General features: G+C 38.1%; 2 protein-coding genes across 4 annotated transcripts in view; one reads left to right on the plus strand and one right to left on the minus strand.

Moving 5' to 3' along the window:
• The first annotated feature begins 2400 nt into the window (after window positions 1–2400).
• Window positions 2401–5760, plus strand: spata22 (spermatogenesis associated 22). Of its 3 annotated transcripts, none has more exons than XM_079473716.1 (9): window positions 2401–2451; window positions 2608–2693; window positions 3199–3248; window positions 3320–3421; window positions 3540–3672; window positions 3784–4117; window positions 4572–4677; window positions 4755–4852; window positions 5249–5760. In XM_079473716.1, exons 3-9 carry the CDS (start codon window positions 3212–3214, stop codon window positions 5435–5437), a joined length of 999 nt encoding a protein of 332 aa, XP_079329842.1. In that variant the 5' UTR covers window positions 2401–2451; window positions 2608–2693; window positions 3199–3211; the 3' UTR covers window positions 5438–5760. The 3 variants fall into 3 exon arrangements, with proteins under 3 accessions (XP_079329842.1, XP_079329843.1, XP_079329844.1); XM_079473717.1 differs by having other exon boundaries at window positions 2442–2491; XM_079473718.1 differs by lacking the exon at window positions 2401–2451 and having other exon boundaries at window positions 2682–2726; window positions 5249–5668.
• A 32-nt stretch (window positions 5761–5792) lies between these two features.
• lhfpl7 (LHFPL tetraspan subfamily member 7) overlaps window positions 5793–25953 on the minus strand; it is an 81515-nt gene continuing 61354 nt past the window's right edge. Inside the window, exon 3 of the mRNA XM_079473742.1 lies at window positions 5793–7962. Coding sequence (XP_079329868.1) covers window positions 7736–7962 — 227 coding nt within the window. The 3' untranslated portion in view covers window positions 5793–7735. The remainder of the gene's footprint in view (window positions 7963–25953) is intronic.

Here is a 25953-nt window from a genome sequence, read left to right on the forward strand (position 1 = left end):
GACTATGTAAGGATTTGTCTGTTGAGCCTGTGATGTTTCCCTCTTCTCCTCTTTATCATAAAAACATCAAATTAATGAAGGACTTTTATTTTTGTGAGAAAGGGAGACAGAAAGTGCCTATGACAGAAAGAAGTGTGCCTCCTACTGGTACAATTTAAGGATTGGTTTTGTGTCTGAACAAAGATAGACACCACTGGGACATGCCCAGTAATAAATTAGGATAGAGAATGAGGTATATTAGATTAGCAGAGGATAAAAATAGACTAGCGTTCACAATATTAACAAATCTTCCTTTGTTTATTTGAAAGGCCTTTTGCATCCAAAATGGGATAATTTTACTGTATTTCTTGTATTTCATAAATGCCAAATATGTGTAGATTTGGGGCATTACAAATTCTGTAAAACATTTTTTTTGTTTTTTTCTTCGTTGTGCTCCATTTATTCGTTTTGAAAACATTTACATGTCTTAAATGACATGAAATAAACAACAGATTTCTTTGTGTGTATAAATGATCCCTTTAACAGTCTGACTTTTTTGGTGTTTTAACACAATCTTTACAATTATGAAAAGAGTGAAAGACATTTTAGTAGATGAAAAGTACAACGGTCAAATGGAGATAATTTAAAAGTCTTAATCTTTAAAAGTTTAAATCTAATGTGTGAAGCTTTACAGCTGTACAACTTATATTAATTGTGATAATTTTACGTGAAAACATTGGAAGATGTTTGTGGAGTTGCTGGACGAAATGGTTGTTAATCGAAGCATTTAAAGGGATACTTCACCCGACCTGGCACTTGATAAATGATGACCTTCATCATTTACTCACCCTTAGATTGTTCCAAACCTAATGTTGAAAATCACAATTCAGACCTGTTTTAAATGTATTTTTATTTATGCTAAAAATTCAACCGTTCCACTTCCACAGGGCCAACTGGTTTTAGAAAGCAGCAAAGGACTGAAATATTAATAATAATTCTTCTCATCATCATTTCTTGACTCTCTGTCAATGCCTCTTTGCTATGTTTTATTATTACGTTATATGGCTATTATGTTGTAGACCAGGGGTCCCCAAACATTTTTCTGCAAGGGCCACATAATTCTCCCTGTCTTTAATGGGGGGCCGGGTCAGTTTGTAACAGAAAATAACATGGGCCGGAGGTACTTGAATTATTGTGGAGATTTAATTTTGATTTGAAATGTATTTATTATGCCTCCTAATGGTATAATAGTTTATTAATAGTTAATAGTTTAGTGCTACTCAAATTCAAAACATTTCTTATGCATATTAATTAACCTTTCTCTTCCCAACCGCTTGGCCATTTTGTCGTCTCTTTAAACATTTTCCGATGGTTCGCGCGTCAGTTCTATCGCAATGGTACATTATGAATTTAACAAATTATTAGGCTATGTGAGTAACTTAGAGAAATTTGGGTCTGAAAGCCAATATTCTGACGCTCGCTCACGGCCCGACTAGAGCAAGCTCCTGATTGGTTAACGCTGCGAACAAAGTTCAGATTTTTCAATTCGCGTCATTCGCGCGAATCGCTGCGCAAGTGGGTCATCGCATCACTCGGGCTTAACGCTTCATTCGCGTTTGGTGTGAACACACTATAAGATATTGTTCAGAGGTCTTATAGTGTTATAGGTCATATTCATATATATGGAGGAGAAAAAAACCTCAAAGGGAAACCAGGCCTAACCAGGGGATTCCAGTTCCCCTCTGGCAAAAGCTGCAGCCCCTGCACAAGCTAGAGTATGGTGGTTAAGCACAGACAAAAAACGAAAAACTCCCATTTACATACCTTAAGTTCTCTCTGTATTCTCAGGAGTGACAATTATTCATCAAGCTGAGTTTAAAGGCAAAACTTCAGCAACTAAAAAAATAATAATGATTGTGTGAATATTCCTCACCACCGCGGTAGAGGTGGTCGGTTCAATCCCAGTAAGCACACATACATACTGATAATATTATAACGCCGTAAATGCACTATATATATTTTACTTCGCGTAAAAACACAAGTGTAAATTCATTAAAAATTACTTTAACCACCATGCTTACCGGAAAGAGGTAAATTAAAAATAGATGAGAAAATATACCCTATTCTTTAGAATTTAACAAAAATGTTGTTGAAAGGGACTTTTATCCAACGTGACTTACGAAATGTCGAACGCGTAGCTAAAGGTAAATTAAAACATGGCAATGTAATTCATTTAAGTCCGTTTTATTCTGACTAAACTACACAATTCAAGTCAAATAAACAAATATAACTCGCAAATGTTCAAACTAAGCTATAACCAAGCCCCCCCATGTACAAACATGTATTTATTCGTTTACAAACATATTTAATATCTTAAATGTCTTTTTCAGATTTTACTCTATTAACTGAGAAAATTGTGTTACGAACAGCTCGGTTACGCTGGCACGTGACTGACGCTTGACGTTACCTGAGGTGAGGTGGTGTGCTCTGGTGTTGTGTTGTCCGCGCTCAAGTAAATTGTAATATTAAGTTTAAGCTGTTGTATCATGTTGAAGCATATTGTTTATTGGTTATGCTCTTTCGATTATATTCATAACTATGGCTGTATTCATCCATTTTCTCACGCAGGGCAGTGCGGCCAATCAAATTAAACCAAGAGCTGAAGCGGGCGATAGTAACGTGAGGTAGTTAACGGCAAAGAAGCGACGCACGGCGTGAGTATCTCAACGTTGAATCATTAACACCCTGTTAGTGTTTTACATAGAAAAGTGTTAATTTTTTTTACTCTGTCTCGTCTTTCTATCCTTTATTTTGTCGTTTTTCTTATCCCCGGTTCTCTTCTTTATCTGACGTCGTGTCATTCTCTTCACTTTCCTCTTCTTCTCCCGAAAACACCTTATAGTGCTATGAAGTGAGCACGTGAGCTAGTAATGTTTACGTACGTGACCACTTAGAAGATTGAAGAATTGTAAATGTTGTTTTGAATGATATGTGTAATGTAGAGAACGGTGTTTAATGATTTGCAAAAGTGTGTAAGCAATAAAAAAACCGAACCACCCCACTCACATGAGGTATATTTCATCAGCACTTAAATATTAAAATGCCTATAAATGACAGAAATGTATATTCCTGATGAGAAACCGAAACCAGTATATAAATGTTTGACTCGTACATTAAAAATGTAGAACTGTGCAAAGTTATTTGTGTCATGTTTCACAGTGAATTTGTAAAAATGTGGAGAAATGAAAACCGACCAACGCCAGCTGCAGGTAAGCCTCACTTTCACATTTTCCTATTTATAAATAATAGCAAATACTAGCAAATACTTCTTCATTTGTAGGCTCTCTCTCCAGGCCTGCTTCGGGCAATCAAAGAAAGAGGAGCATGCTGCCTTTGACATCGAATCCCTCTGAAAGTCAACTTTTTTATACCAACAACTACAGTGAGATGGAAATCTCAGCTCAACTTTCAAACGTTCTGTTTTCAACCAATCCATAAGCAGATCATATCAATTGTTCATCTTTGTGTCATATTGACTGAGTTTTGGTCACTTTTTGTAGGTGAGAGTGGTCAGTGGGACCAGCCGTTCTTTTTTACATCACAACCAGCCGACATGAAACCTTTCGCTTCACCTAGTATGGCGGGACATGGATATGGACCAATACCTTATCCAAAGAAGCCTGCTTATGGCTGGTATGCAATGTATTCTGCTTTCAAAAACATATCCTAAAGGGTATTAAAGCTGTATTTTTGTGTATTCAAGTGAAATTCTGTATTTTTTGTTGGTCAACACTTTACTATCAGGTCACAGAATTGGCAACACAGACCCCCAATGAAACAGGAGGTGTCTGCAGTTGGAATTCAGGTTCATGGTGGTTTTCCAAGCAGCAGCTCATCTTCACTGGGTCAGCCCAGATGGTCCAGCGGCTTTCAGAACCAGATTAACAGGCCAACAACTTCCTTCAGAATGCCTTATTCTCCCCAGCAATGCAACCCTGCAGCAATAAACACTGAAGATCCTGGAGCTCAGAGTCAGAGCAGAAGGTGGAACTTCAGATCTACTGGACCGTCAGGCAGTGGGATGAGTACAAAAGTAAAGAAGGACACCTCACAGGACCAGATAAACCCACAGCATCAGGTGTGTGTATTTTACGCAAAAGACAGCATTTCAATGGATCTGCAGAATTGACTAAGCGTAAACTGAAAAAGTGTCATCGCATTGTTTTGTAATAAATTACATCTTTTGGAGCTCAGCAGCTCCTGATCACTGTTTACAGGTGCTATTTGTTAACAGTAGTAAATGCATTTGCAAACAATTAAGTTTTTCAGCATTTATTAATATTGGTTAATGTAAGTCAATGCCAGTACACTTGTTCATTTTAGTTCACAAGGCATTAATTTATGCTACGGATTTAAAAATGAACAGGAACTAAGATTAATAAATGCTTTACAAGTATTGTTGGTTCAAGTTAGCTGATGCAACTAATTGTTTACAAATAGCACCTTAGTGTAAAGCGTTACCATTATCTCAATATGAAAATTCAGCCTTTTTTGTTCATCTAACATCTTTGGATCTCTTTACTGTTTGTTAGAAGCCTCAACGTGAGAAATCATTGCGTGTCATCACTGCTGTTATAGAAGGCATGAAGCACTGGGGCCAGTATAAGAACAGAGCACCAATGCTCTTTGAGATTTTTGGTAAAGAGTCTGTATCACACAGATTTAGTTCGTTCTCTTTTAATATGTGTATCTAACAGAAGTGTTTCTCTTCACAGCAACACTTGATTCTGCTGTTACAGTCGCAGATTACGGAGCAAAAAAATTCCTCATGAGGGACGGCAAAGATGTGGTCCAGTGTCTCTATTTTGAAAATGTGGGTCAGGAATGTCATTCCAAAGGAACTGACATATTTTAGTCTATTTAGTAAACATATATATATATGAAACAAAATCCATTTTGTTCATATGTTTTTAAAGACATTTCTATTGATTTGGGATAGAGATGACAAACAAAACAGAAGATGATGAAGAGGTTCTTTGGCCTGTGACTTACCTCCAGTTTATTCCCGCTGTGCCTTTCCGATTTATGAATGTTTTCTGTTTAACAATACATTTATATTAGTTATGTACTGTAGAAAATGCTGCAACATATAAAAATCATGCAACATATTTGTTATGCGATGAAACTATATGACTGACCAATGACGTGAGATGTTTGAAGTGGGTGCACACATGAAGTCAGAGATATTGACTGTGTTTATGTCCTATAGGATCAGACACTGCCCAAACTGATCCGGGGTCAGGCGTATCGCTGCGTCGGGAACTACAGCAAGCAGACAGACACAATGACTTGTGTGTCAGTCCGAGCTGCATCACTGTCAGAGCAAAGAAATTCCCAGGAGGCTGTAAAAGCGTCAGACACAGAGATGAGGAAGGTGCTGGTTCTCAATGAAATCTGAGTATGAGTAACAGTGTAAATATTAATTTAGCATGATGCCAACGAAAGTTAAGATTGAGTTGTGAAGAAGTTCAGAAAAGTTCTGTAATAAACAGTGAATGTTAAGCAGCGGTGACCATTTGCTGAGGATTTTGATTGTTTGTTACTTTTCATTTTCATTGCAGTTCCGAGATGTAATTTATATAAAAAAACTATTAACTACTTATAAAATATTACTAAGTTCTCCACTTTCAAATGGTCACTTTATTTGCATTTACATTGTTTTGGTGTGTTAAAGAGGAATTCGTATTAATTCAATTTATTAAAATGTTGCAAATTATTTTGTAAAATGTATTGGCAGTCCACTCAAAAGATATAGATTTAAGTTTAGTTTATGAAATGATTTAATACAAAGAAGAAACACCTAACATTTTTAAGGATTCAAAATTGAACACAATGATGAGGTAACATCTCAAAAAATCTCTTTCAAAAGGGATCCGACCATCTGAAGAAGGCCATGTTACAGAATTATTTACAACCAAAACATCACGTTGGGAAAACCCACAGCACTAATCTACAAGTTCTACGTTCTACCAGTGGTCAGACTTCACATACAGTACATGATAAAAGATGAAAGAGTGCCTTCACACAACCGGTGTACTGCTGCATAACATTTAAAGGGCCTGCTCATGTTTGACATCCGATGCCAGTTTAATGTTGTGCTCTGTTCACCAAGTATATTTGTATGTTATACGTTGGCCGACACAAAACTTGCAAATTTCAAAAAAAGTCTTTACATGCCCTGTTCTGATGCTTTCATCTACCAGTATAACAAACTGTATTTAACACACTTTACCACCAATATTGCCAGATTCAGCAGATATCCCCGAATCCGAAAATGTCTGCACATTCTGTCTGGGCCAGTGTATCAAGTAGAAGCTTTAGCTTCACTGTATTGCTGTGTCAGGCATAAATGCGTTAGCGCATTAGCTTAATTTAAACGTTACACAAACATATCAAAATAATACGTCAATCACGAGAAATCAAGACTGAGATTGTTTTTACTTGCTGTTCATAATTTCGTTAAACTCATTTAGTTATGCTAACTTGTTGTAATCCCTTAAACTTGGCATGTAGGACCTATGTTAAACTCTTTCAGTCTAAACAGCGCTTCTAATCATCATAATAGATGAAGACACACAATCGCATGACATTAATATAACACGAGAGAATTAACAAAACGTTTCAGCAGAACTAGGTAACCCGATCAAAGGTACTTAAGTCTTAGCAATGGTCAAAAGGCACAAGTTGGTTAGAAGTTGGTATTTTCCAAGAACATGTAGTCTCAGTGTTGACTTAAACCCAACTTCTCCAAATCCTCCTGATTTTGTTAAATCCTGAATAATTCAGCAGGGGTTGCAGTAACCAAAGCATGAGGAGGTTTCACATTTGCCATTCCCTCGGGAAATGGACATATGTTTGGAGAAATACATTAATATACTGTTTTATTTATTGGATGTTCTCACTTTTTGGAGTTTTGGGAAGGAGTTAATGCTTAGCAGTCACGTAAGCGGTGTTAGCGGTCACGTCAAAATCCTCTTCCTTACACTCACGTGAGAGTCTGAAGCCATGTCGATGATTCTCATGTCAAAGTTTTCATGAGTGAAAAAAGGGTACAGTTTCAGACAAATGCCTGTGATGTTAGTGATCATATTACAGAGAATAAAAGGTTTAGCGTAAGCCACAGTGTTGGTCCTCCGGTGTCAAATGTTTTTTGTTTTCAGGTGCCTGCTATAAACTGAAAACTGTATTAAACAAATCTGAAAAATCTGGCAGATTTATGGAGTTTGAAGGCAGTTTTTCAGGAGCTTCTGTAAATGTACGCACCAGGTTCTAAGATGGACCGACTTTTGGCGTATTGATCCATGTTTTCAGAGACTTTTCTCTTCAAAGCATGCCCACATGTCCATTCATATATTTAGTCATTAGTGCTTAAGCGTCTTCCATCAGAAAATCAAGACAGGCGTTGGAAATAAATAAGACAAGGGGACAAAATACCCAAATCCTTATCGTACTCTTCAAATAGCCACCTTGCAGACTCCAAACAAATAAAAGGACCAAAAAATGAAGTAGTCAGCAAATAGTCAATGAGAATACAAAGGGTACATCTTCAGTTCTTCTTCCCAGTGACATCATCAAGACATCATCGCTAACAACCATGGAAAATGAGACTTTGCCGTGTTTTTCAACGTCGACACGATCGCTTCATTGTTACTATGGCTGATCAGGGTGTTTATTTCAGGCGGTGGTCTTCAGCGCTCTATAAAAGGGTGGGCAGCGGGGTGGGTGATAGCTGCTCTTTGGGGGCGTACTTGGCGAAAAAGGGAAGGAAGAGGGTAAGCATGACACCCACGATTGCCAGCATGTAGCCCCATCCTATCTGGCACTCCCCGGCGTAGTAGATGTCAGAGTCTCCGCAGAAAGACTTCACCAGGTTGGAGTTCAGGCCAAAGGGATAAACCAGCAGACCGAATGCCATAATGAACACTAAAACATAAAAAGAGAAGAAGCTAATTAATTACTGGAAGAAGTATCACCTGGAAAAAACAAGAATAATAATCACAATATTAATAATACGCGGGTAACAGGGGTATACTTCAGATGAATTAGATGAAATTTTCCCTGTCATTTAAACCAAACTTACGTTGGTTATATTTAAAAACTAAGAATCTGTATTGTGATTTTACCCTTTGAAAATGTTCAAATATGCAGCATTTTATTTAATACCACACATTACAGTGATTTAAATACCTACAGAAAGTGGTAATTCTGTTTATTTAACAAAATATTAGCCTATTTTTAGCACATTCAATGAATAAATATTTGTTCTTATGACAATTACCAGCAAAATAATTTAAGAAACATACAGTAGATTTCTAAAGTTCTCTCTATTATGATACACAAGATGTTGTGAAAATCATATTAAGAAAATAGCCTTGAATAATGTAACCAATGCTAATTTATCATACAAACATACTATAGAATCACAGTAAAAATTTGGATAAATCCAAACAAAAATACCTCCTGTCAACAAGATGTGGTGCCATGATGAGGCAAAAAGCTTTTAAACAATGTTAATGTCAACTACGAAAATACTCCCCCTCTGGATATAACAACTGCAAACAAGCTGTCAACGAAACAAACTCATTAACATGGGAATTTAATACCACGGCATTTCAGAATTTTCTAAATCTATCTGTAATAGCAACTAAAATGCTGAAGGTGGCAGTAGAGATCTGTGCCTCCAACGAAATGAGCCTCTAGTGTCACAATAGCAAACTGATAAAATGTTTGCCTTGGAAATATCAAATACATAACCGGCACACAAAAACCACCAGCTCATAAATGTCTGATATCAAAATCTCCTCCATGATGGCTGGTCCGTGAATGTGGGGGTTAAATGATGAGCGAGAAAAGCCATTAGGAGAACGAGTCCTCTAGTCGATCAATCTTAGCGTATCAGCCTTCGCTGCTCATGTTAGTCTATCGAACTCATCTCACGTCTATCGAATCTAAAGATCCATTACTATCCAGGCCTGTGCAGAGGAGATGCACTGATGAGATCTGGTAACAGCCACTGTCCATGCTGGCAAATGACTTCAGTTTGAGGGGTTTGTCACCAAACTTCTTTATCTTTCCTTAATTAATACACAGTGGCAGCAATGGCTTATTATTTGAATATGTAAATGTGTATAATCACATCCATGGTCTTATATTCGCAATACAGCACAGCCTCTTGTACCATATATCATGCAAGTATACATTTGTTTCTATTTGATATAAACGTTTTCGCAGTCTCTGACACGTGTGGCGTGTGTTATCGGTCATTTTTTCATCCTCAAACCAATACCGAGCAACAGAACCTAATTTCTCGCTGTCAGGGTTGACTAAGCGCACATAAGCGCACATGACTTTTTTGGGTGCTGCTGTAATCCACTGGAGATATGTGTCTGTGACAAATGATTTGATGATGAAATTGAGTAAATAGTGTAAGAACACTTTTGCCTGCCCCTCTGATGGCATTTGCCTTTAGGATTTAAACCCTGAATCTACCCACCCAAGACAAGAGCAGACGCTCTGCTCCACTGCCACTCCTATGGCGCGTGTCACTGGATGCAACGAGGTCAGTCTCACCATCACTGAGTGATAATGCAGTATGGCTATATAACTCAAAGAAAAAGTTGACAGGGCTGCCAACCAAGTGAACGTACAGCATCCAATTATAAACACAGCTTGCTTAGATTTTGTTATCCTTTTTTCCACATAAACTCTTTTAGAACACACTTCAAGCACTCTTGATAGTTCAATCTGGTGCACTGTCAATTTCTAACCTTCTCTATATCGTAGGGAGTGGGGTATATGCACACGGGTCGATGACGTAAATCTCAGCCAGGCTGTTACATCCGCCGCCATAGGGAACAATCGCGTTTCGCATCAGGATGCACATAGGATTACGATCAACATTCAAACACTTCGCCATACGTCGACATCCGCAAAGGAGGAGCCCTTCAGGCTATCCGTTTCAAGGTTGTAAGTGCGACGCGAAAGGGGATTCACCTCGAAAACAGCTTTCTCGGTTTATTGCAAACTTACTTTCCCTACAGGGATAAATAAACTAAACTAAACTGAAACAGTATGCATGTGTGCAAAGATACATATCGACCAATTATCGGGATGGTCAATAAAAGCAAATTTTCAAGCTATCGGCTGATAGTTTAAATACAATAGTTTAAAATGATCAGAGCCGATATTCTGTCAATGAAAAGAGAACAGGAAAATGCAACGAAATTGTGCTCTGTGTATAAATAAAGGTTAAGAATCGTCACCAGTTTGATGTCCAATTTATTATATGAATTAATAAAGTTAAGAAATATTAATTTATTCTCAGAATCGGTATCGGAAGATATCACCGAATTATCGGCTTTATCAATATCGGTGAATACATTAAGTATCGGTGCATCTCTAAAATGAACAATAAAGCTAAAAGTAGTTAAAATATGAAAAATATAAAAACGCAAGTGGCAAGTGCTGTCTCGGCCAGACCTGTTTGTGGATAAGTATTACCGTAGGTAATTCGAAATAAACTTCAACTTAGTCATATCGCATTATACTACCGCTTCAACGCCAGATAAATAAATTGGAAAGCCAAACTTTATTACACGCAAATCTCTTGCTGATTCGGGACTTCATCCAACAGCGGTCTGATTTAGTGGCCTGTCTCCGAGCCGTTGGCAGGCCGACCGACTATTCCCTAATGCATTTCGAGCTAATGAGACTGCAACGAAAGTCACTCATATTGAGTCGGAGATCCTCTCCTGCATGATGACTGTCCTCTGCATCCCTGCAGACAGTGAACTTCTGTCTCCGCTCAAAATGAATTAACACTAGGATTGGGATGTTGTGATTTAGTTAGTACGTGGAAGGGCGGGGGAGTGTGTTGAACACAAATCCGCTCGGATTGGCAACAGGCAGCTGCTTTCTAAGGCACAAATCCGCCTGTTAGGTCTGACGTCACGCACCAGCACTTCCAAGTCCAAATGCTTTATCAGATGCCAAAAGCAAACAAGAAACAATGCTAATACTCACCATGTGCTGTCAAACTACACAAAATCACGATCCTGACCACTATGCCCATTCCGGATTAGTATGAAGGTGAGTAAATTATTTTCATTTTAATTTATAGGCTAATCCTTTAAATTGCCTGCCTTTTGGATCGGCCTCTACAGGCAACTCATTTGGAATTGGTTTAGAGCATGTTTGTCTAGCTTGTCGTAACAGGCTCGATCAGTTGGAGATCACTGTCTTTCCAAGATTATTTTACAAACCACACACACGGTGAAAAATCCAGTCTAAATACAGTGACAAATGCTGCCATGCTTATCAGCTCTGCCCTATGAACCTGCTTTGAAGCCTGCAGAACCCACACACTCAAAAGAGACAAATTTACGCACACAGATTCACACATACACATTGAACAGATGTGAAAATGTGTGTCCGTGTCCATGGGAGTCATCCCCCTTATTGTCAACATGTGCCTGTTCATCAGAAATCTGGTGGACACGATGACAGATCAGGTCACGCTATTATGTTTCTAAGTAGATTTGCAATTTTAACCTGTAAGATAACAGAACAAGGAATTAGTGCCATAGACGTAGGTCTGAAGAAGGAACTTGAGCTGAAGACAGTTTTGTTTTTCCTTGGACCAGTATACAAATACCTGGCAACCACCCTAGGGCAACCCATAACTGATGAGTTTTTTTTCATCTCAATCCATCTTCCAATAGACCTTCATGAGATTAAAGGAATGAAAACTTTGGTTTATTTCTTTTGTGTCTCGCATATTTCTCCTGAGACAAAGAGCCAGAAATTTTCTAAGGAGTAATGCAGGAGAGATAAACAAGAGTTTCTATTTAATCATATTGATGTCTGGGAGACATAACTGAGATATTAAAGAGATCTCATCAGGGTTTTGTCTTATGAGAACATCTGCACTGTAGGCATGTCATGGCCCTGTTTATCCCTTCGGGAATTTGCATCCAGTTGCATCAGTCAAACTACCGTTTAAATAAATGGGAAGGTTGATTGTCTCTTTCCAGGCATTATAGATCTTCTTGGTACAGTATGAATCACTGAGAAAGAGAAACATTCATTTTCATGCCACAATGAGCAAATTACACGATTAACACTATAACTCCACAATTATGACAAATGACTATCATTTACCAAAACAGAGAACACACTGTGATGATAGACATGATCCCAGCTCACTTTTAATCATAACCTTGCGTAGCATATACTTCTGCAAAAACATAATCAAACAATGTAAAGACTCACGAGTATATAACTTTCACAACAAGGACACTCCTTGGTTTTTCTTATTTACTGTATATACTGTATGCACAACAAAAATGCTGGTTTGATTTCAACCCATGGATTCAGACCCTGCCGTTGCCAAAAACTGCAAAAACAACACAACTAACAACAGCCTGCGCCGTTTCTTGCTCCGACTGCAAATCAGGACTAAAGTCATGTACTAAAGTAAAGCAAAAGTGTCATGAATACAGAACATTTTATAGTGTCTGTTTCCGATGTAAATAAATATAAAGGGCTAGAATAATTCGAGACCAGTATAAATATATAAAAGTCTAATAAATCTTTGTTTGCCAGCACTGCTTGCGTTTATTTGCTGGCATGCATGTGAATGATGAAGCGACTGACACGCAGCATATGCCGAGAGCCTCCACCAAAGCCCAGAAATATTGTTTAATTACGCCTCTGCATAGCTGCAATACATCAAAATGACTTTTTATAGCACTGTTCTCGCTTTTGTTTTAGATTTTTGTCTTTAACTTTGTTGCGTCTCTTTGTTTTATTCTCTTTTATAACAAGTAAACTAAAGACAACAGACTGCCAGGGAACAACATGATAAAAGGACCCGAAAATGGTCTCTTAGGTTTTCACATACAATCCGTTCCATGGAAATGAATCATGGATCATTTGTAATAAAATAAATCACAAAAGGTTAAAGTGTGCCACGAGCACCACCAAACCGATCTATTTGAATAATAAGCATTTTCAGAAATCTCTCAATGTGGGACACTCAAACAATGTTTTAATAGCGCCAAAGTCAAAGCGTTAAATTGATGGTTTACCCAAAAATTCTGTCATCATTTACTCATCCTCTTGCCATTTCAAAACCTTAATGACTTCCTTTCATCCGCAGATCACAAAAGAAGATATTTTGAAGAAAGCTGGTAACCGAACCTCACTGGACCCCATTCACTCCTATTGTATGGACGCAAAACCAATGAAAGTGAATGGGGTCAGGTTAACAACATTTTTCAAAATATCTTCTTTTGTGTTCTGCGGAAGAAAGAAAGTCACACAGAGGTTCTTCCCTTTAACATACAAATAACTCAAAACTTTTTTTAGACAGAGCACCGAGTTAGTAACATAAAGGTCATGGGTTTGAATTGCAATGGAACACATACTGATAAAAATGTTTAGCTTGAATTGTATTAAGTCACTTTGGATAAAAGTGTCTACCAGATGCATATAGTTAATGTGATGTTACATTTCGATAACATTTTTAAAAAGAAATCACACAACACTATGGCGCTCTCAGACTTTTGAAGCTCACTATACACTCTCAAATACTTCCATCACCCTGAAGCTTATTTTCAGAAGCGGGTCTCAATAATGCCAGGTGGAGATGTGGCGGGCGCGAGACAGACATCTCTTGGAAATTGCTATTCATTGGGGGTGGACCGGGAGCTATTTCCATTTCCCTTTGCAGGCGGGCAGTTGACCCCCTGCACCACCATTCTCTCTCTACCTCTCTCTCTTTCCGTCGGTCTCTTTCAATCAGACTGAGAAAGAGAGTGGAGCATCATCTTGAATGTCCAATATTGCTTTACATTCAAGGCTCGGCAGGTATTCGGAGCTCTATGTGTGCAGTTGAATGTGATCCAGTGCAAGCTACGCACATCCAATATGAAAGCTGATGAAATAAAATATTGTTTTCTATCTTGAACAGGAGCTGAAATGCAGGAAATGTAATCATGGCGTGTGTATCATGTTGTATGAAACGGAGAACTCAAGGTCTGGGGACTGTGGCAGGCTGTCTCTAATAACTGCATTTGTCAAATTCCTGCGAGACAACCCTGATTTTCAGAGCTCACTACAATCATAATTACATCTGAAGTGTTTACTGTCTGCCTGACTCATTCGCTATAAGGGTCATCAAAGCGAGCGAGAGAAAGAAAGAGAGAGACAGCAGGCTATAAAATGCTATAAAAGCTCAATAAAAGAAAGTCAAGGAAAACATTGAGAGAGAGAGAGAGAGAGAGAGAGAGAGAGAGAAAATTGGTGGTGAAATTTTGTGTGATTAAGAGCGATAAAGTTTAGAAAAACAAAACAAGAACATTTGAAGGTAGCAACATGACAAAGGCTATCTACTAGCATTTGTTTCTTTGGGAGTTGTAGGTTAAGAAAGCAGCTCTTCAATAGTCCAGGTGTGAGGTGAAGGAGAACGTCTGTAGATATCAACAAGACTAATTCATTTGGGATTATTTGAGGCTCAGCATCTGTTGACAACACGTGAATTGGTGTTTTGAGTCAATGCATTACTCGTACATTCAGTTGGACCTTTAAACCTTAAGTTAAACCTTGCCAAGAAAGTATGAGGAAAAATGGTGGCACATAGTAAACATTTCATCGGTGTTACATAAGAGAGAAACATCTTTTGATCAACAGAATGCTGCTACATTGTGCATGTATATTCATACACCAAACACGCACACACATGACACATTTATATTGTAGGGGATGTAGACTATAAGACCCGTAGACCAGTTATGACGAATCTTCGACAAAGTCAGGAATGCCTTTAATCCAAGACAATTTACTGAAGAAAAATAGTTTGTAGTTATACCAGCAGAAGTCAGCTTCAGTACTCTCAAGGAGTTCCACAGACCGATATAATGCTGAATAATAATTGATAAATATTTGTCAAAACCACATAAAAGTATTTTTATTTGAAGTAAGGTGGAGCCACGGCACCAGTCCCTTCAATACACTCTACTATAATGAATAAATTCCATCGTAAATCAAACCTCACATATAATCCCAGTATGTGCACATAGGCATTTCAAACTGATCATCTGCATTCATGAATTCATGAGGTGTGTGATCTGTGGAGCGTGTTTTAACTGGTCATATGCATCAATGTAAATGGTCAGCCAGTCACCTGAATAAGATTGAAGAGCGATGCAATGATAATTCAGTTTAAGACATACTTGAGCACTACACATTCATCTCTGTGTCGTAGACCATCTATCTTCCTAATTGCTTTTACTAGCAGGTATCCATTCATACTGCAACATTCATTACATTTACATGCGAAAGTGAAATAGGGTTAAATGTTGAGTTGAAAACATAAATCTTAAAAGACTTCTTAAAAAGGTATAGTTCACCCCAAAATGAAAATTCGGTCATCATTTACTCACCCTCAAGTCGCTCCAAATCTGTATACATTTCTTTGTTCTGCTGAACACAGGGAAATATATTTGTAAGAACGACAGTAACCATCCCCCATTTACTGCCATAGCATACGGTTACGGTTGCAAAATTTGCTAAAATTGCATCAAAAATGACCTTGTTCTGTTTAACACAAAAGAAGATATTTCGAAGAATGTAGGAAAGCAAACAGTCAAGGGACACTTTTTACTAAAATGGTCATTTTTCCTATGATAATCAATGATGACCAAGAACTGTTGGGTTACAAGCATGCTCCCAAATATCTGTGTACATAGAACAAAGACATTTATACAGGTTTGGAACAACTCGAGAGTGAGTAAAAGACACATTTTCTTAAAAATAAAATAAGATATTCATAATTATATTATTCATAATATAAAGAACATTAGTATTGATTTTGACGTGAAAGGTAACCTGAACATATTTGCATCCTAAATGGCTGTGTAAAGTCTAAACTTAAGTCTAAAATGTTTAGGCATACCCTTCTGTTCAAAGATTTTTATCATTTTTAATGTTAAATGTAATGTTAGCCACCTTTGAAAAAAACATTGACCTCAAAATGATAAGCTGATCTCTGTGTGCACATGTATACCTTGCTCTGTGGCTTATGCAGGTACAGTGCAATAAATCCATATTATTAGAGCTAACAGGCAGAGCTAAAGTCAGACATGTCTGTCATGCTTTACACGGACTAACTAACTCAACTTGAGAAAGTGTCAGAAGCCCAGTTTAACCCAAAGTATTCAGCATTCAATGTGTGTGTGTGTGTGTGCAGATGGTTCATCTCAAGAGAATAGTCTGTCAAAAAGACAAAAGACACAGCTACCATTTATATGTCTGGGAGTGTGCGTACGTGTGTGTCTGGTTGTGTTGCTTTACTTCTTTAATGCATATATATGAATATGATATTTTTCAATCTCAATCCAGATTCAATCATCCAGGGATACCTGTGTTTATATATAGAGATATGTACTGTATACACACATCTGGACTGTAAATGTGCCCGTGAGTGCGTGAATTATTATAGATGGGTGCACATATCTATCAGATTATTTTTGTATCTAGTGTGTGTTTGAGGTGGATTGAATGGTAATGAATATTTTAAGGAGCAGACAGAGTTCCTGCAGAGCTACGGAGATAAGACTGGGGTCTCGCGTGTCCGCGGCCCCACCGGAATTAAGATGAGATAAAAACCATTCCCATCTCCTGCTTTAGGACCAGCAGGGGGCCGCCAGGGTCGACAGCTGCCCGAACGAGAGACGCACGTGGGAGGTAAAGAATAGCTAGAAAGGACGATGAGAAGTCATATCTGACAGATCTGAGAGCAAACACATTTATATTTAAGGTGGGGTGCAACATTAAGATGCCATGACGCAAATATGACAATCTGTGACATTGACCATGTTACCTTCTTTTCATGGATCATCAGGTTTTGTCCAATCTTAGAGACCATGCCAGTTTGAGTGTATGTGTAAAGGCCGAACAAGAAACCATTCTGAACAAAATAAAGATTTAAAGTGATAGTTAAGCCCAACATAAAAATGATGTTATTGTTTATTCACCGTCAATTCTCAGCGGTTTTTTGTCCATACAACGTAAGTACAATGGGGGCCAATGTTATTTGGTTGCCAATGTTCTTCAAAATATCCTCTTTTGTGTTCGGCATAAGAAAGTCATACAGGTTTGGAATGACAAGAGGGTGAGTAAATGTTGAAAGAATGATAATTTTTGGTTGAACAATGCATGAACATCTAATGGAGACTATTGCTCAAATCTCTGGCATCTCCATTTAAATAAACACTCCATCCATCTCATGTTTCTCTTCTAGTTCAGCATCATAACGTTACCAAAGTTTTTACATATTTCAAAATAGTACTGCGGATCCCAAGTCACTTGAGCTATGTTCTCAAAATCATCATTTTCACTGGTGGTCTCACACTGCTGGTACTGAAAAAGGGTCCGTGAGTGAAAGCGTTTGTTTTGGTAGAACAGATATAACATGGCGCACAACAGTGAATGTTCAGCCATGCTCAGCCATCACGGCACACTGCATACACCTTATAAAACCTAGAAGAACGCACCCAACGATTCAGTTCACTGGCGATCCGCCGGATGGGTGGTTTACCTGTTCAGACAGTGTGGATATCTAATCAACACAGCTCACTGAACAAAACATACACAAACACAGCCTAGAGTGACAATCTCTGTCCATCTAAATGATAATCTGTTGAGCTGAAACAAAACGAGGGAATTTATACATTTAACATCACGTCGCAACATATGACGGGTCTTTTCAACAGACCTGTTAAAGGAGCAATGTGGAGATTGTAGCGGCCTCATGTGGTGAGGGTGCGAATTGCTCCTTCTAAGTTCATAAAAACACAACGGTCCATTTTGTAAGGTTTTTTTACACCTTCGAAGACATAGTTATGTATAGCATTTCTGTCAAAAGATCTTCGAAAAAATGACACACAGCACCTTTACTGTCGTTGTAATATGTTAACATCATGCACAGCCACACAATATGAAGACACCAGTTTAATGAAGAATATCTATTATTATTTCTCTATTAAGGTCAGATGTTTTAAAATAAAAATACTATAAAAAATATTATTTTTTAGTTAAGCACTGTAGGCTTAACATATGATTAATTGTGTTGTTGGAATTGTTGGAAATGCACCCGTTGTTCGAAGAATGACCCAAATACTATTTTTTCATCCTCACCGTCTTCATTGTTCATTGTAACCCCACCTGTCTGCCAACACCCACAATTCCCCTGAGCTGCTCCTGTCTGCGGTCTGTTCTTCCTGTTAAACTCTGCTGCTAATGAACACTTCAGAGAGACAATATGACCATACTGAGCCCACAGACAACACACCAATCTTGACATCTGTCTGATTTTCATCTATCCCAGGTAAATTCTGCACACAAAGCATCCTCACAAAGACACACAAACAGCTGCTTTTGAATCTTTGCATTGACTTTGCATTGACTATTCTTTATTTATAGACCTAATTATAAATACTATTCCTAACACACACTGTGTTTTGATAAAGCTGTTTTCGTTTTGATCGTTGGATATATCGTGGAGGTTTTTGGACCTCACAACATAGATCAAAAAATAACCCACATACTGTACATACAAACACAACTCTGCTTTGCCCTTTTGCTCACAAATTGGTATGTGAAGTGTGTGTGTGTGTGTGTTAAAGGTCCAGTGTGTAATTTTTATTGACATAAATATTATATAATATACAGTGACCGCCACTATTATTGGCACCCTTGGTAAATACGAGCAAAGAAGGCAGTAAAAATAAATCTGCATTGTTTCTCGTTTTGATATTTTATTTAAAAAATCTACAATATTCCAACATTTCATTAAAGTAAAACAATTTGAAGTGGGGGGAATATCACATTATGAAATAATACGATTCTCTTTTACACCCTGGTCATATTTTTTGGCACCCTTAGAAATTCTCAGAAGTAAAAGATCTCCCAAGTATATTCCCATTGATATTAACATTGTCTTAGCACACCAAGGTGACGAGAAACATGATGTTGTCCAGTCATGAAAGGAGAATACATATTAGTAACACAAAGCCCAAACACCCTGAATCATTTATCACAATTGATCAAAACAAAGAATATAGTTTAATGATAAATATAGTTCTGATGTGCAATTTAGTTCTGTTGAGCTACACAAAATACAAAATGGTCTTAAGGAAATAGTTAAAACAATAGAAAATCTCATTTCCAACATCAGGGCAATGATCAAGAAGTGAATGGACTGGAGATGTTGAAAATCTGCTTGAAACAGGATGTGTGTCTATATTGTCTCAATCCACAGCGAGGAGAAGAATGTGAGTGGCCAAAGACTCTTCAATTGCAGTTATCCGTTGAACTTTGGGGTCAGAAAGCATAAAAAAAAGGAAAACGGAAACTCCATCACCACAAGTTGTTTGCTCTCATGCAAAATCAAACTCCACCATATTGATCTGCCATACTGGAACTTCATCCAGGACTGGGGACAATGGGAATATGTGTTTTTGTCAGCAATAACAAAAGATAGGTTTGGTACACAAGGTGATAAAAAATGCCCCATGTCCACAGTTAAAAATGTCTCCAGATCTTTATTGACGTGAACCTACTTTTACACCAGAGGTCCTGGACATCTTGTTCAGATACATGGCATCATGTTATATATCAAATACCAACAAATAAAAGATCTACGCTAGAAATATTACAATGGGTCGTGGTTAGATCTTCCATCAGCACACCGGTTCAATATAAACATCAAAATCAACCAAATGTGTCACTGTACGCAAACTCAAGTCCCAGTTTCCTGATCTGACCACTATAGACAGTGAGTGGGGTGAACTGAAGATAAGAGAGCACAAACATTTGAAGGATCTTAAGAGATTCTGTATGAAGGAATGGACTCTGATGACTTGCCGTATATTCTCAAACCTCTTCAGACATCAAAACAAAGGACTCTGAGCTGTTTTTCATGCAAATGGAGGTTGCAGAAAGTTTTGAATACAAGGGTGCCAATAATTGTGGCCAGGGTGTATTGTATGTGATATTCCCCCTACTTCAAATAAATAAAATGTTGGAATATTGGAGAAACAATGCATTTTTCCAGACTCCTTTGCTCATATTTAATTTATTATAATAGTGGACATAACTATGTCTTCAGAGGTGTATAAAGACCTTACATAATGAAGCGTAATGTTTATATTACCTTAGAATGAGCTATTTCCATCTACATACACTACAGGTCCCCTTGCATGGAATTCGCCATGTTGTTTCTACAAACTGCTCTACAGAGCGCGTTAAGTAAATATGTTATATCTGAAAACGTGATGACATCTTAGTCCATCTTAGGGCTGATGAGGGGCTTTATGTTAAAATAAGATTTTACACTTTTCTTTGTTTTAATCCAGAGGAATAACCTACAGCAGGTGGGCGGAACGCCATCGTGGCACGGACACCCGATCTAAATAGCTCTTATAAGGGAGCCGGATTATATTCCAATAGCAAATGGACAGAGGGGGAACCAGAATGGGGGGATTTGACCAAAAGTTTGAGAACTACTGTATTAATGAAAGGATAATAACACACTGTTCTGCTGTGCACCTGTTATCCAATCAGCCAGGACAGATGATTCATTTTTCTGGCCTTATGGCCATTCTTACATACCCACAGAATGACCTTCTGAATTACTTTTCAGTTAATCACACCCCGCTTTGCATGCATGCCGTCACGCATATAACTAGTACATCATTTCACACAAATAGATCTTCAAGAGAACAGCCTTAAAATTGTGACCTTTATTGGATCTCACAGCTTTTATCCACTGTGTAAAAGCAATGCTAAAGATGAGAAAAGAAGCTTGTAAGAACAAAAAACACTCTTTCTTATTTTCTTTTTACCCTCAGGACAGATCATGGAAACATCACTACAACACAAGGACAAGCTGAAACAACATTGATATTTTTAGCAAAATAATAGATTTTACTTATCATGTCTTTTAACTTGTGTATGACCATGTTACAGGTAAAAGTGTGAAGGAAAAAGCTAAACACAATTACAAATTTTTCCAAATACTGACTGTTTACTCCATGATATTTTAGCTCAACGTTGTATGCATGTGTGTGTCAGAGGGTGACAGGCTGTAATTTCCTGTCATCTCATGGCGATGATGTTAAGATGAGGTGATTTCAACCGTGAAGGAACACAAGGAACACAATGATGGGTGTGCAGAGAGGGGTCATGGTGGGTCTTTGAGAGACGAGAAGTGGCGACATGGTCTAGCTTAAACGCACACATACAGTACTACACACACAGCAGGGTCAACCCTGTACACTAAAATCCTTCATCCGAGTCATTGTGGTTTAGGGTCTACACTGTAATGTCTTGATATGAACATAAACTGGTTTGGATGCTGGTGTTGTACAAACTCCTTTAAAAAAAACCTGCTCGACTGTTTTCTTAAAGTCATGCTATATTTACAATATACCACATCCTCTCATACAGTATTTTATACTGTAATAAATGCTTATCGCTTGAAAACAAGAACTTTAGTAGGATAGGAACGACATGTGATGTAACGTGACGTAGGCAAACACTGATTGGCCGAGGGAAATGGCCTGAGGGAATACTTAGATCATGAACGACATCACACTTTATTTGTTCCGGAACTTTGTTCCTAAACTTATCCGGCCCGAAAGCGCCTTTATAGAGTTGAAAGAACAATGAAGTTAGCTTTAGTTTGACTAAAGTGGGAAGTAAACTGCACAGCACGGTGTGGTTCCTCAGGAATGGACATATTTCAATATAGCTATTGCTATTTAAACCTACTATTTTAAGTTGTGCCTTATATCAGCAGTAGGCCTATTCCAATTGGCTGGATTAAACGAACATGATCCTTTCAGTCCTCATTACAACATTATTTAGCATGTGTGTGTGTAACCGACAGCTGTGTGCCTACTGGCCTGTATTGAAGTCACGCACTTTGCGGCCCGATGCCATTAGCGGCTATCAGCACCGAGCGGCAGGGCAGATCTAATGGAGCTTTTATCTGTCAGCCAGGTGTGTGTGCGAACTCAAGTGGGCTCTTGGGAGACAGTGGTGGAGAAATTATAGCACTCATTGATGAAAATTACAAAACACATATAGAGTGATGTATATGTACACACGCATAGACTAGAAAACACGGACACACGGGTCTTGTGAATGTCACCATAGTACTTCTAAACAGATTTACTGCGCAAACAAGCTAAAGACTGTCAGAAAGAAGTGAGAAGTAGAGGTCAGATTGAAGTAACACCCCTTACTTTTACTATTTTTGTCTGTTGTTGTTTTTGTCTTTTGTCTGCGGGGTTTTCTCACAACTACTGCAAACTTCAATGGGTCACTGCTCGGTTTAGATTTACAAGCCTGACCTGAGAGCGGCTTTCTGAGTCAGCGAGAGGTAAAAAACTAAACTTTTATTTATCGATGGAAATATTTTCAATCTGTAGGGTCTAGCTATCTGAGGAGACACACACGGACAGTAGTTTAAAGAGATAATGAACCCAAAAACTCCGTCATCATTAGCTCACCATCATACGATTTCATTCCTGCATAAATTTCATATTGTGTTCAACAGAACCAAAAATATATCCAATGGTAGTGGATGATGTCCCAGAACAGGAATATCTTCCTGATATCTAATATTCCAAGTATCTTGGTGTTCAAGGATGACTTTTCATTTTTGGATTCATGCCGTGCAATCATATCTTCATTTGTATCCAGGTATCGACCACTCAATACCCTAAAAAAGATACCGAAAGATGAAAACACATCAAACGTCAGCCATAGAAGATTCCATTTGTTTCATTTTTGGGTAAACGTCTTCTTTATTTGAGAGGATTCTGACTGGATTTTGCGCTGGCTATGGACACGGCTAACAAAAAAAGTAATGAACAAAGACATGATAGGTTTGTGTGTACGTGTTAAGAGAAGGTTATTGAGCATCCAAGTCCCTCTAAAGAGGCAGCCGCAGCACTGTTGACTATAATGATAATCTATGTCTGCAGTCAAGAGATTAGATTACACTGTTTGAACTGTCACTTGGCATCATTAAAATGAAATCAACCCATTAAGCATATTGATAGGCCTTTAGACACACGCACACACGCACACCCTGAGCATCACACAAAGCCCTCATTAAATGACCCAGAGTAGACAGAGCCACATGTCTTGTTCTACATGGTCGCCCGCCCCATGCTGCCTCTCTCATCTCTAATGCATTAGTAATTAAAATGTAGCAGCCGTGCACCAGTGTGTGTGTGACACAGCACATCTGTGGTACAGATTACCTCCAGTGCTTGGAGCGCAGCGCTCAAATTCCCCTCCGAGAGAAAAACATTTAGCGGACGCCTCGAATCCGTAACTTGCAATGCATCGCAGGGATCGCGCACATCTGTGCAAACACGCAAGGTGCACGTAAGGTCACGGCATCATCACTTCGGTTTGCGTGCAGAATGTTTGGACACTGTTGTTAGCGAGACCGTCAGTAAATATCCCACTGATCCATTAGCCTTTGCCGGCTCGGCAGTTCAAATATTTCCATTGACCACCTCTGTGCTTGTGTGGGAGCATTGTCCTGAATAAACAGTGTGTGCAAGTGCATCTCTCACACGGTTAATGAGGTTAAAGTTTAGATGTCCAAATTGCATTGTGAAATTGTGTTTGCAGTTGTATCTGATGGATTTCTCACTATACAAACATACCGCAGAAAAAACAGCGCTACAGGAGATTTATATGTGAAGTGATCAAAACTGTCTGATAATGGTGGGTGAATTAAGAACAATTTAGGGGTTATTGATTTCCCAACATACATTGCATTAGAGAAGTTTTCTTAAGTGTTGTTTTATGTATTTTTCAGTTAAGAGAGTTTAAACTATTGTTGAGTTTTGTGGTAACAAAAGGTCGGTTAAGCGGTTTTAACCTCAAATCTTCTTTTAAAAGATAAGTGAATATTTAATGTCACACTAGGTAAGAACATTTGAGTTGAGAACTTTAATTAAACTTTTATATGCTATAATCATTTTTGTTTAACAGAATTGGTCAACTTGGACACAGATCTATTATATAATTTGATTATGTGCAACTGATAGGTAACATCAATATTTTACGTTTATCCAAAAATTTTAATTTAGTCAAGATTACTAAACCGATTAAGTTTATACAACAAGATTACAAAAATCCTTTCAAACAAATTGATTCCTTAATTTAATTAAGGTTGGGGTGTTTGGGGTAAAGTTCAGTTAATGCTCGAGCGTAGGTCCTACGCCATAGCTTACGCAGAGCCAGGTTCCCTAGTGGTAGCCTGACGCGTACCTCTCCAAAAATGACAACGCGGACCGCAAGCGCTGGGATTGGTCTGTTTGAATCCCTCCCTCGGTTCAAAAAAATCTGCGAAAGCATCATGTTTACTCAAACACACTTCTAAATTAATTATCTAAGTAAATTATTCGTTTTTCTGTATTTAACATCTCAAGCTGCAACAAAAGCAACTGTTTACTGCTAATACTTCTGAAACGACCTGCTTCTTCTTATGCTCTTGTATTGGTTACACGAGCAACACGCGCGTGGGCACTGACGCCTAGTGGTGATTGCCTGTCGACGAAGACAACGACGCAGAAGCATAAATGGAAACCGACATGTCGCCTATGGCATAGAGGCTACGGCCTAGGTCCGACGCACAAGTAAAAATCAGCCTTAAGGAAAGACCAATATTGGTTTAAGTGGTATACACTGTATATAGATTTTCCCACTTTTTTAAAACAAGTGCTAATTGGTTTGTCAATACAAGTTTAAACGATAAATGGCACCATTTCAGACATCATTAAAGAGTAGCACCCAACAATAAATTGACCAACTTTTATTCCCCTCTCCTCCTTTTAAATAAATCCATATCCACATACAAAGGTCAAAAAGGTATGAAGTATATAAAGTACAATGCTTGTAAATATGTGATATATTTAAATACATCAGAGTACAAAAGAAAGTCTCTCAATCTTGCTTTTGTCCATATTGCAATCCCTAATATCATAGTATCCAGCATCTCAACAGCTCAGAAACCTCAGCACACAACACATTAACAAGCCATGAATTATTTCAATCTTCACATCTGTCCACAGCCAACTGTGAACACGCACTATGCCAAATGGCTCTACTCTAAACATTTCTTCCGTCTGTTTTACTGGCAAGAACATAAGTGTGCACAGTGTCTTGCACTGCAATATTATAGAGCATTGAAGATTCAGGTGTGATTTGAACAGAAATGTTTACATATACAGGGTCTTTAGGGGTCTCAAAACAAACATTACTTGTTTTTAATGCAAGGTTATCATAGGGAGGGAATGATGAATTCTTACCGTCAAACAGCTGTTTAAAAACCCTAGTATCTTGTTTTGTACAAATTCTTAGAAAGGATCCCATGTGCCTGTCAATGATGAAGTAATCCCACAATGCATTGCGATGACCTAGGTAAATAAAAAAGAAATCCAAGATGGCTGGGCCTGAAACTCAAGATAGCTTCCTTCCTGCCCTGCTAGCGAGACAATGACTTCAAAGATAGTGATTTTCTCAAAGACCAGGAAAAGCGCATTGAAATGTGCAGCTTTGATTAATGTCTTGGCATCATTTGGATCATTAAAAAAACACGAAGTTAGGGGGCACATACTGAGTCACTTGTCTTCTTTTAAAATAACCAATAGCGTTTGGTTTACCTCCATGTCTGCAAACTGATAAGAAGCTGACGTGCTTAATGATGCCATACTGTAAGAACTGAGAGACTAAGTTGCGAAAGCTTATATTATAAATGAGAATGTACAGTACATAATAGCACCGTTGATACAAAATTGTTGCGTCACATCATTAAATATGTGT

The sequence above is a fragment of the Barbatula barbatula genome (assembly GCF_947034865.1).
Source record: "Barbatula barbatula genome assembly, chromosome: 2".
NCBI lineage: Eukaryota > Metazoa > Chordata > Actinopteri > Cypriniformes > Nemacheilidae > Barbatula > Barbatula barbatula.

Coding starts and splice junctions, on each gene's coding strand:
- spata22 (XM_079473716.1), top strand. CDS start 3,212: ATGTGGAGAAATGAAAACCGACCAACGCCAGCTGCAG. Junction 3,249..3,319: donor CCGACCAACGCCAGCTGCAG/GTAAGCCTCACT, acceptor CTTCATTTGTAG/GCTCTCTCTCCAGGCCTGCT. Junction 3,422..3,539: donor TTTTTATACCAACAACTACA/GTGAGATGGAAA, acceptor CACTTTTTGTAG/GTGAGAGTGGTCAGTGGGAC.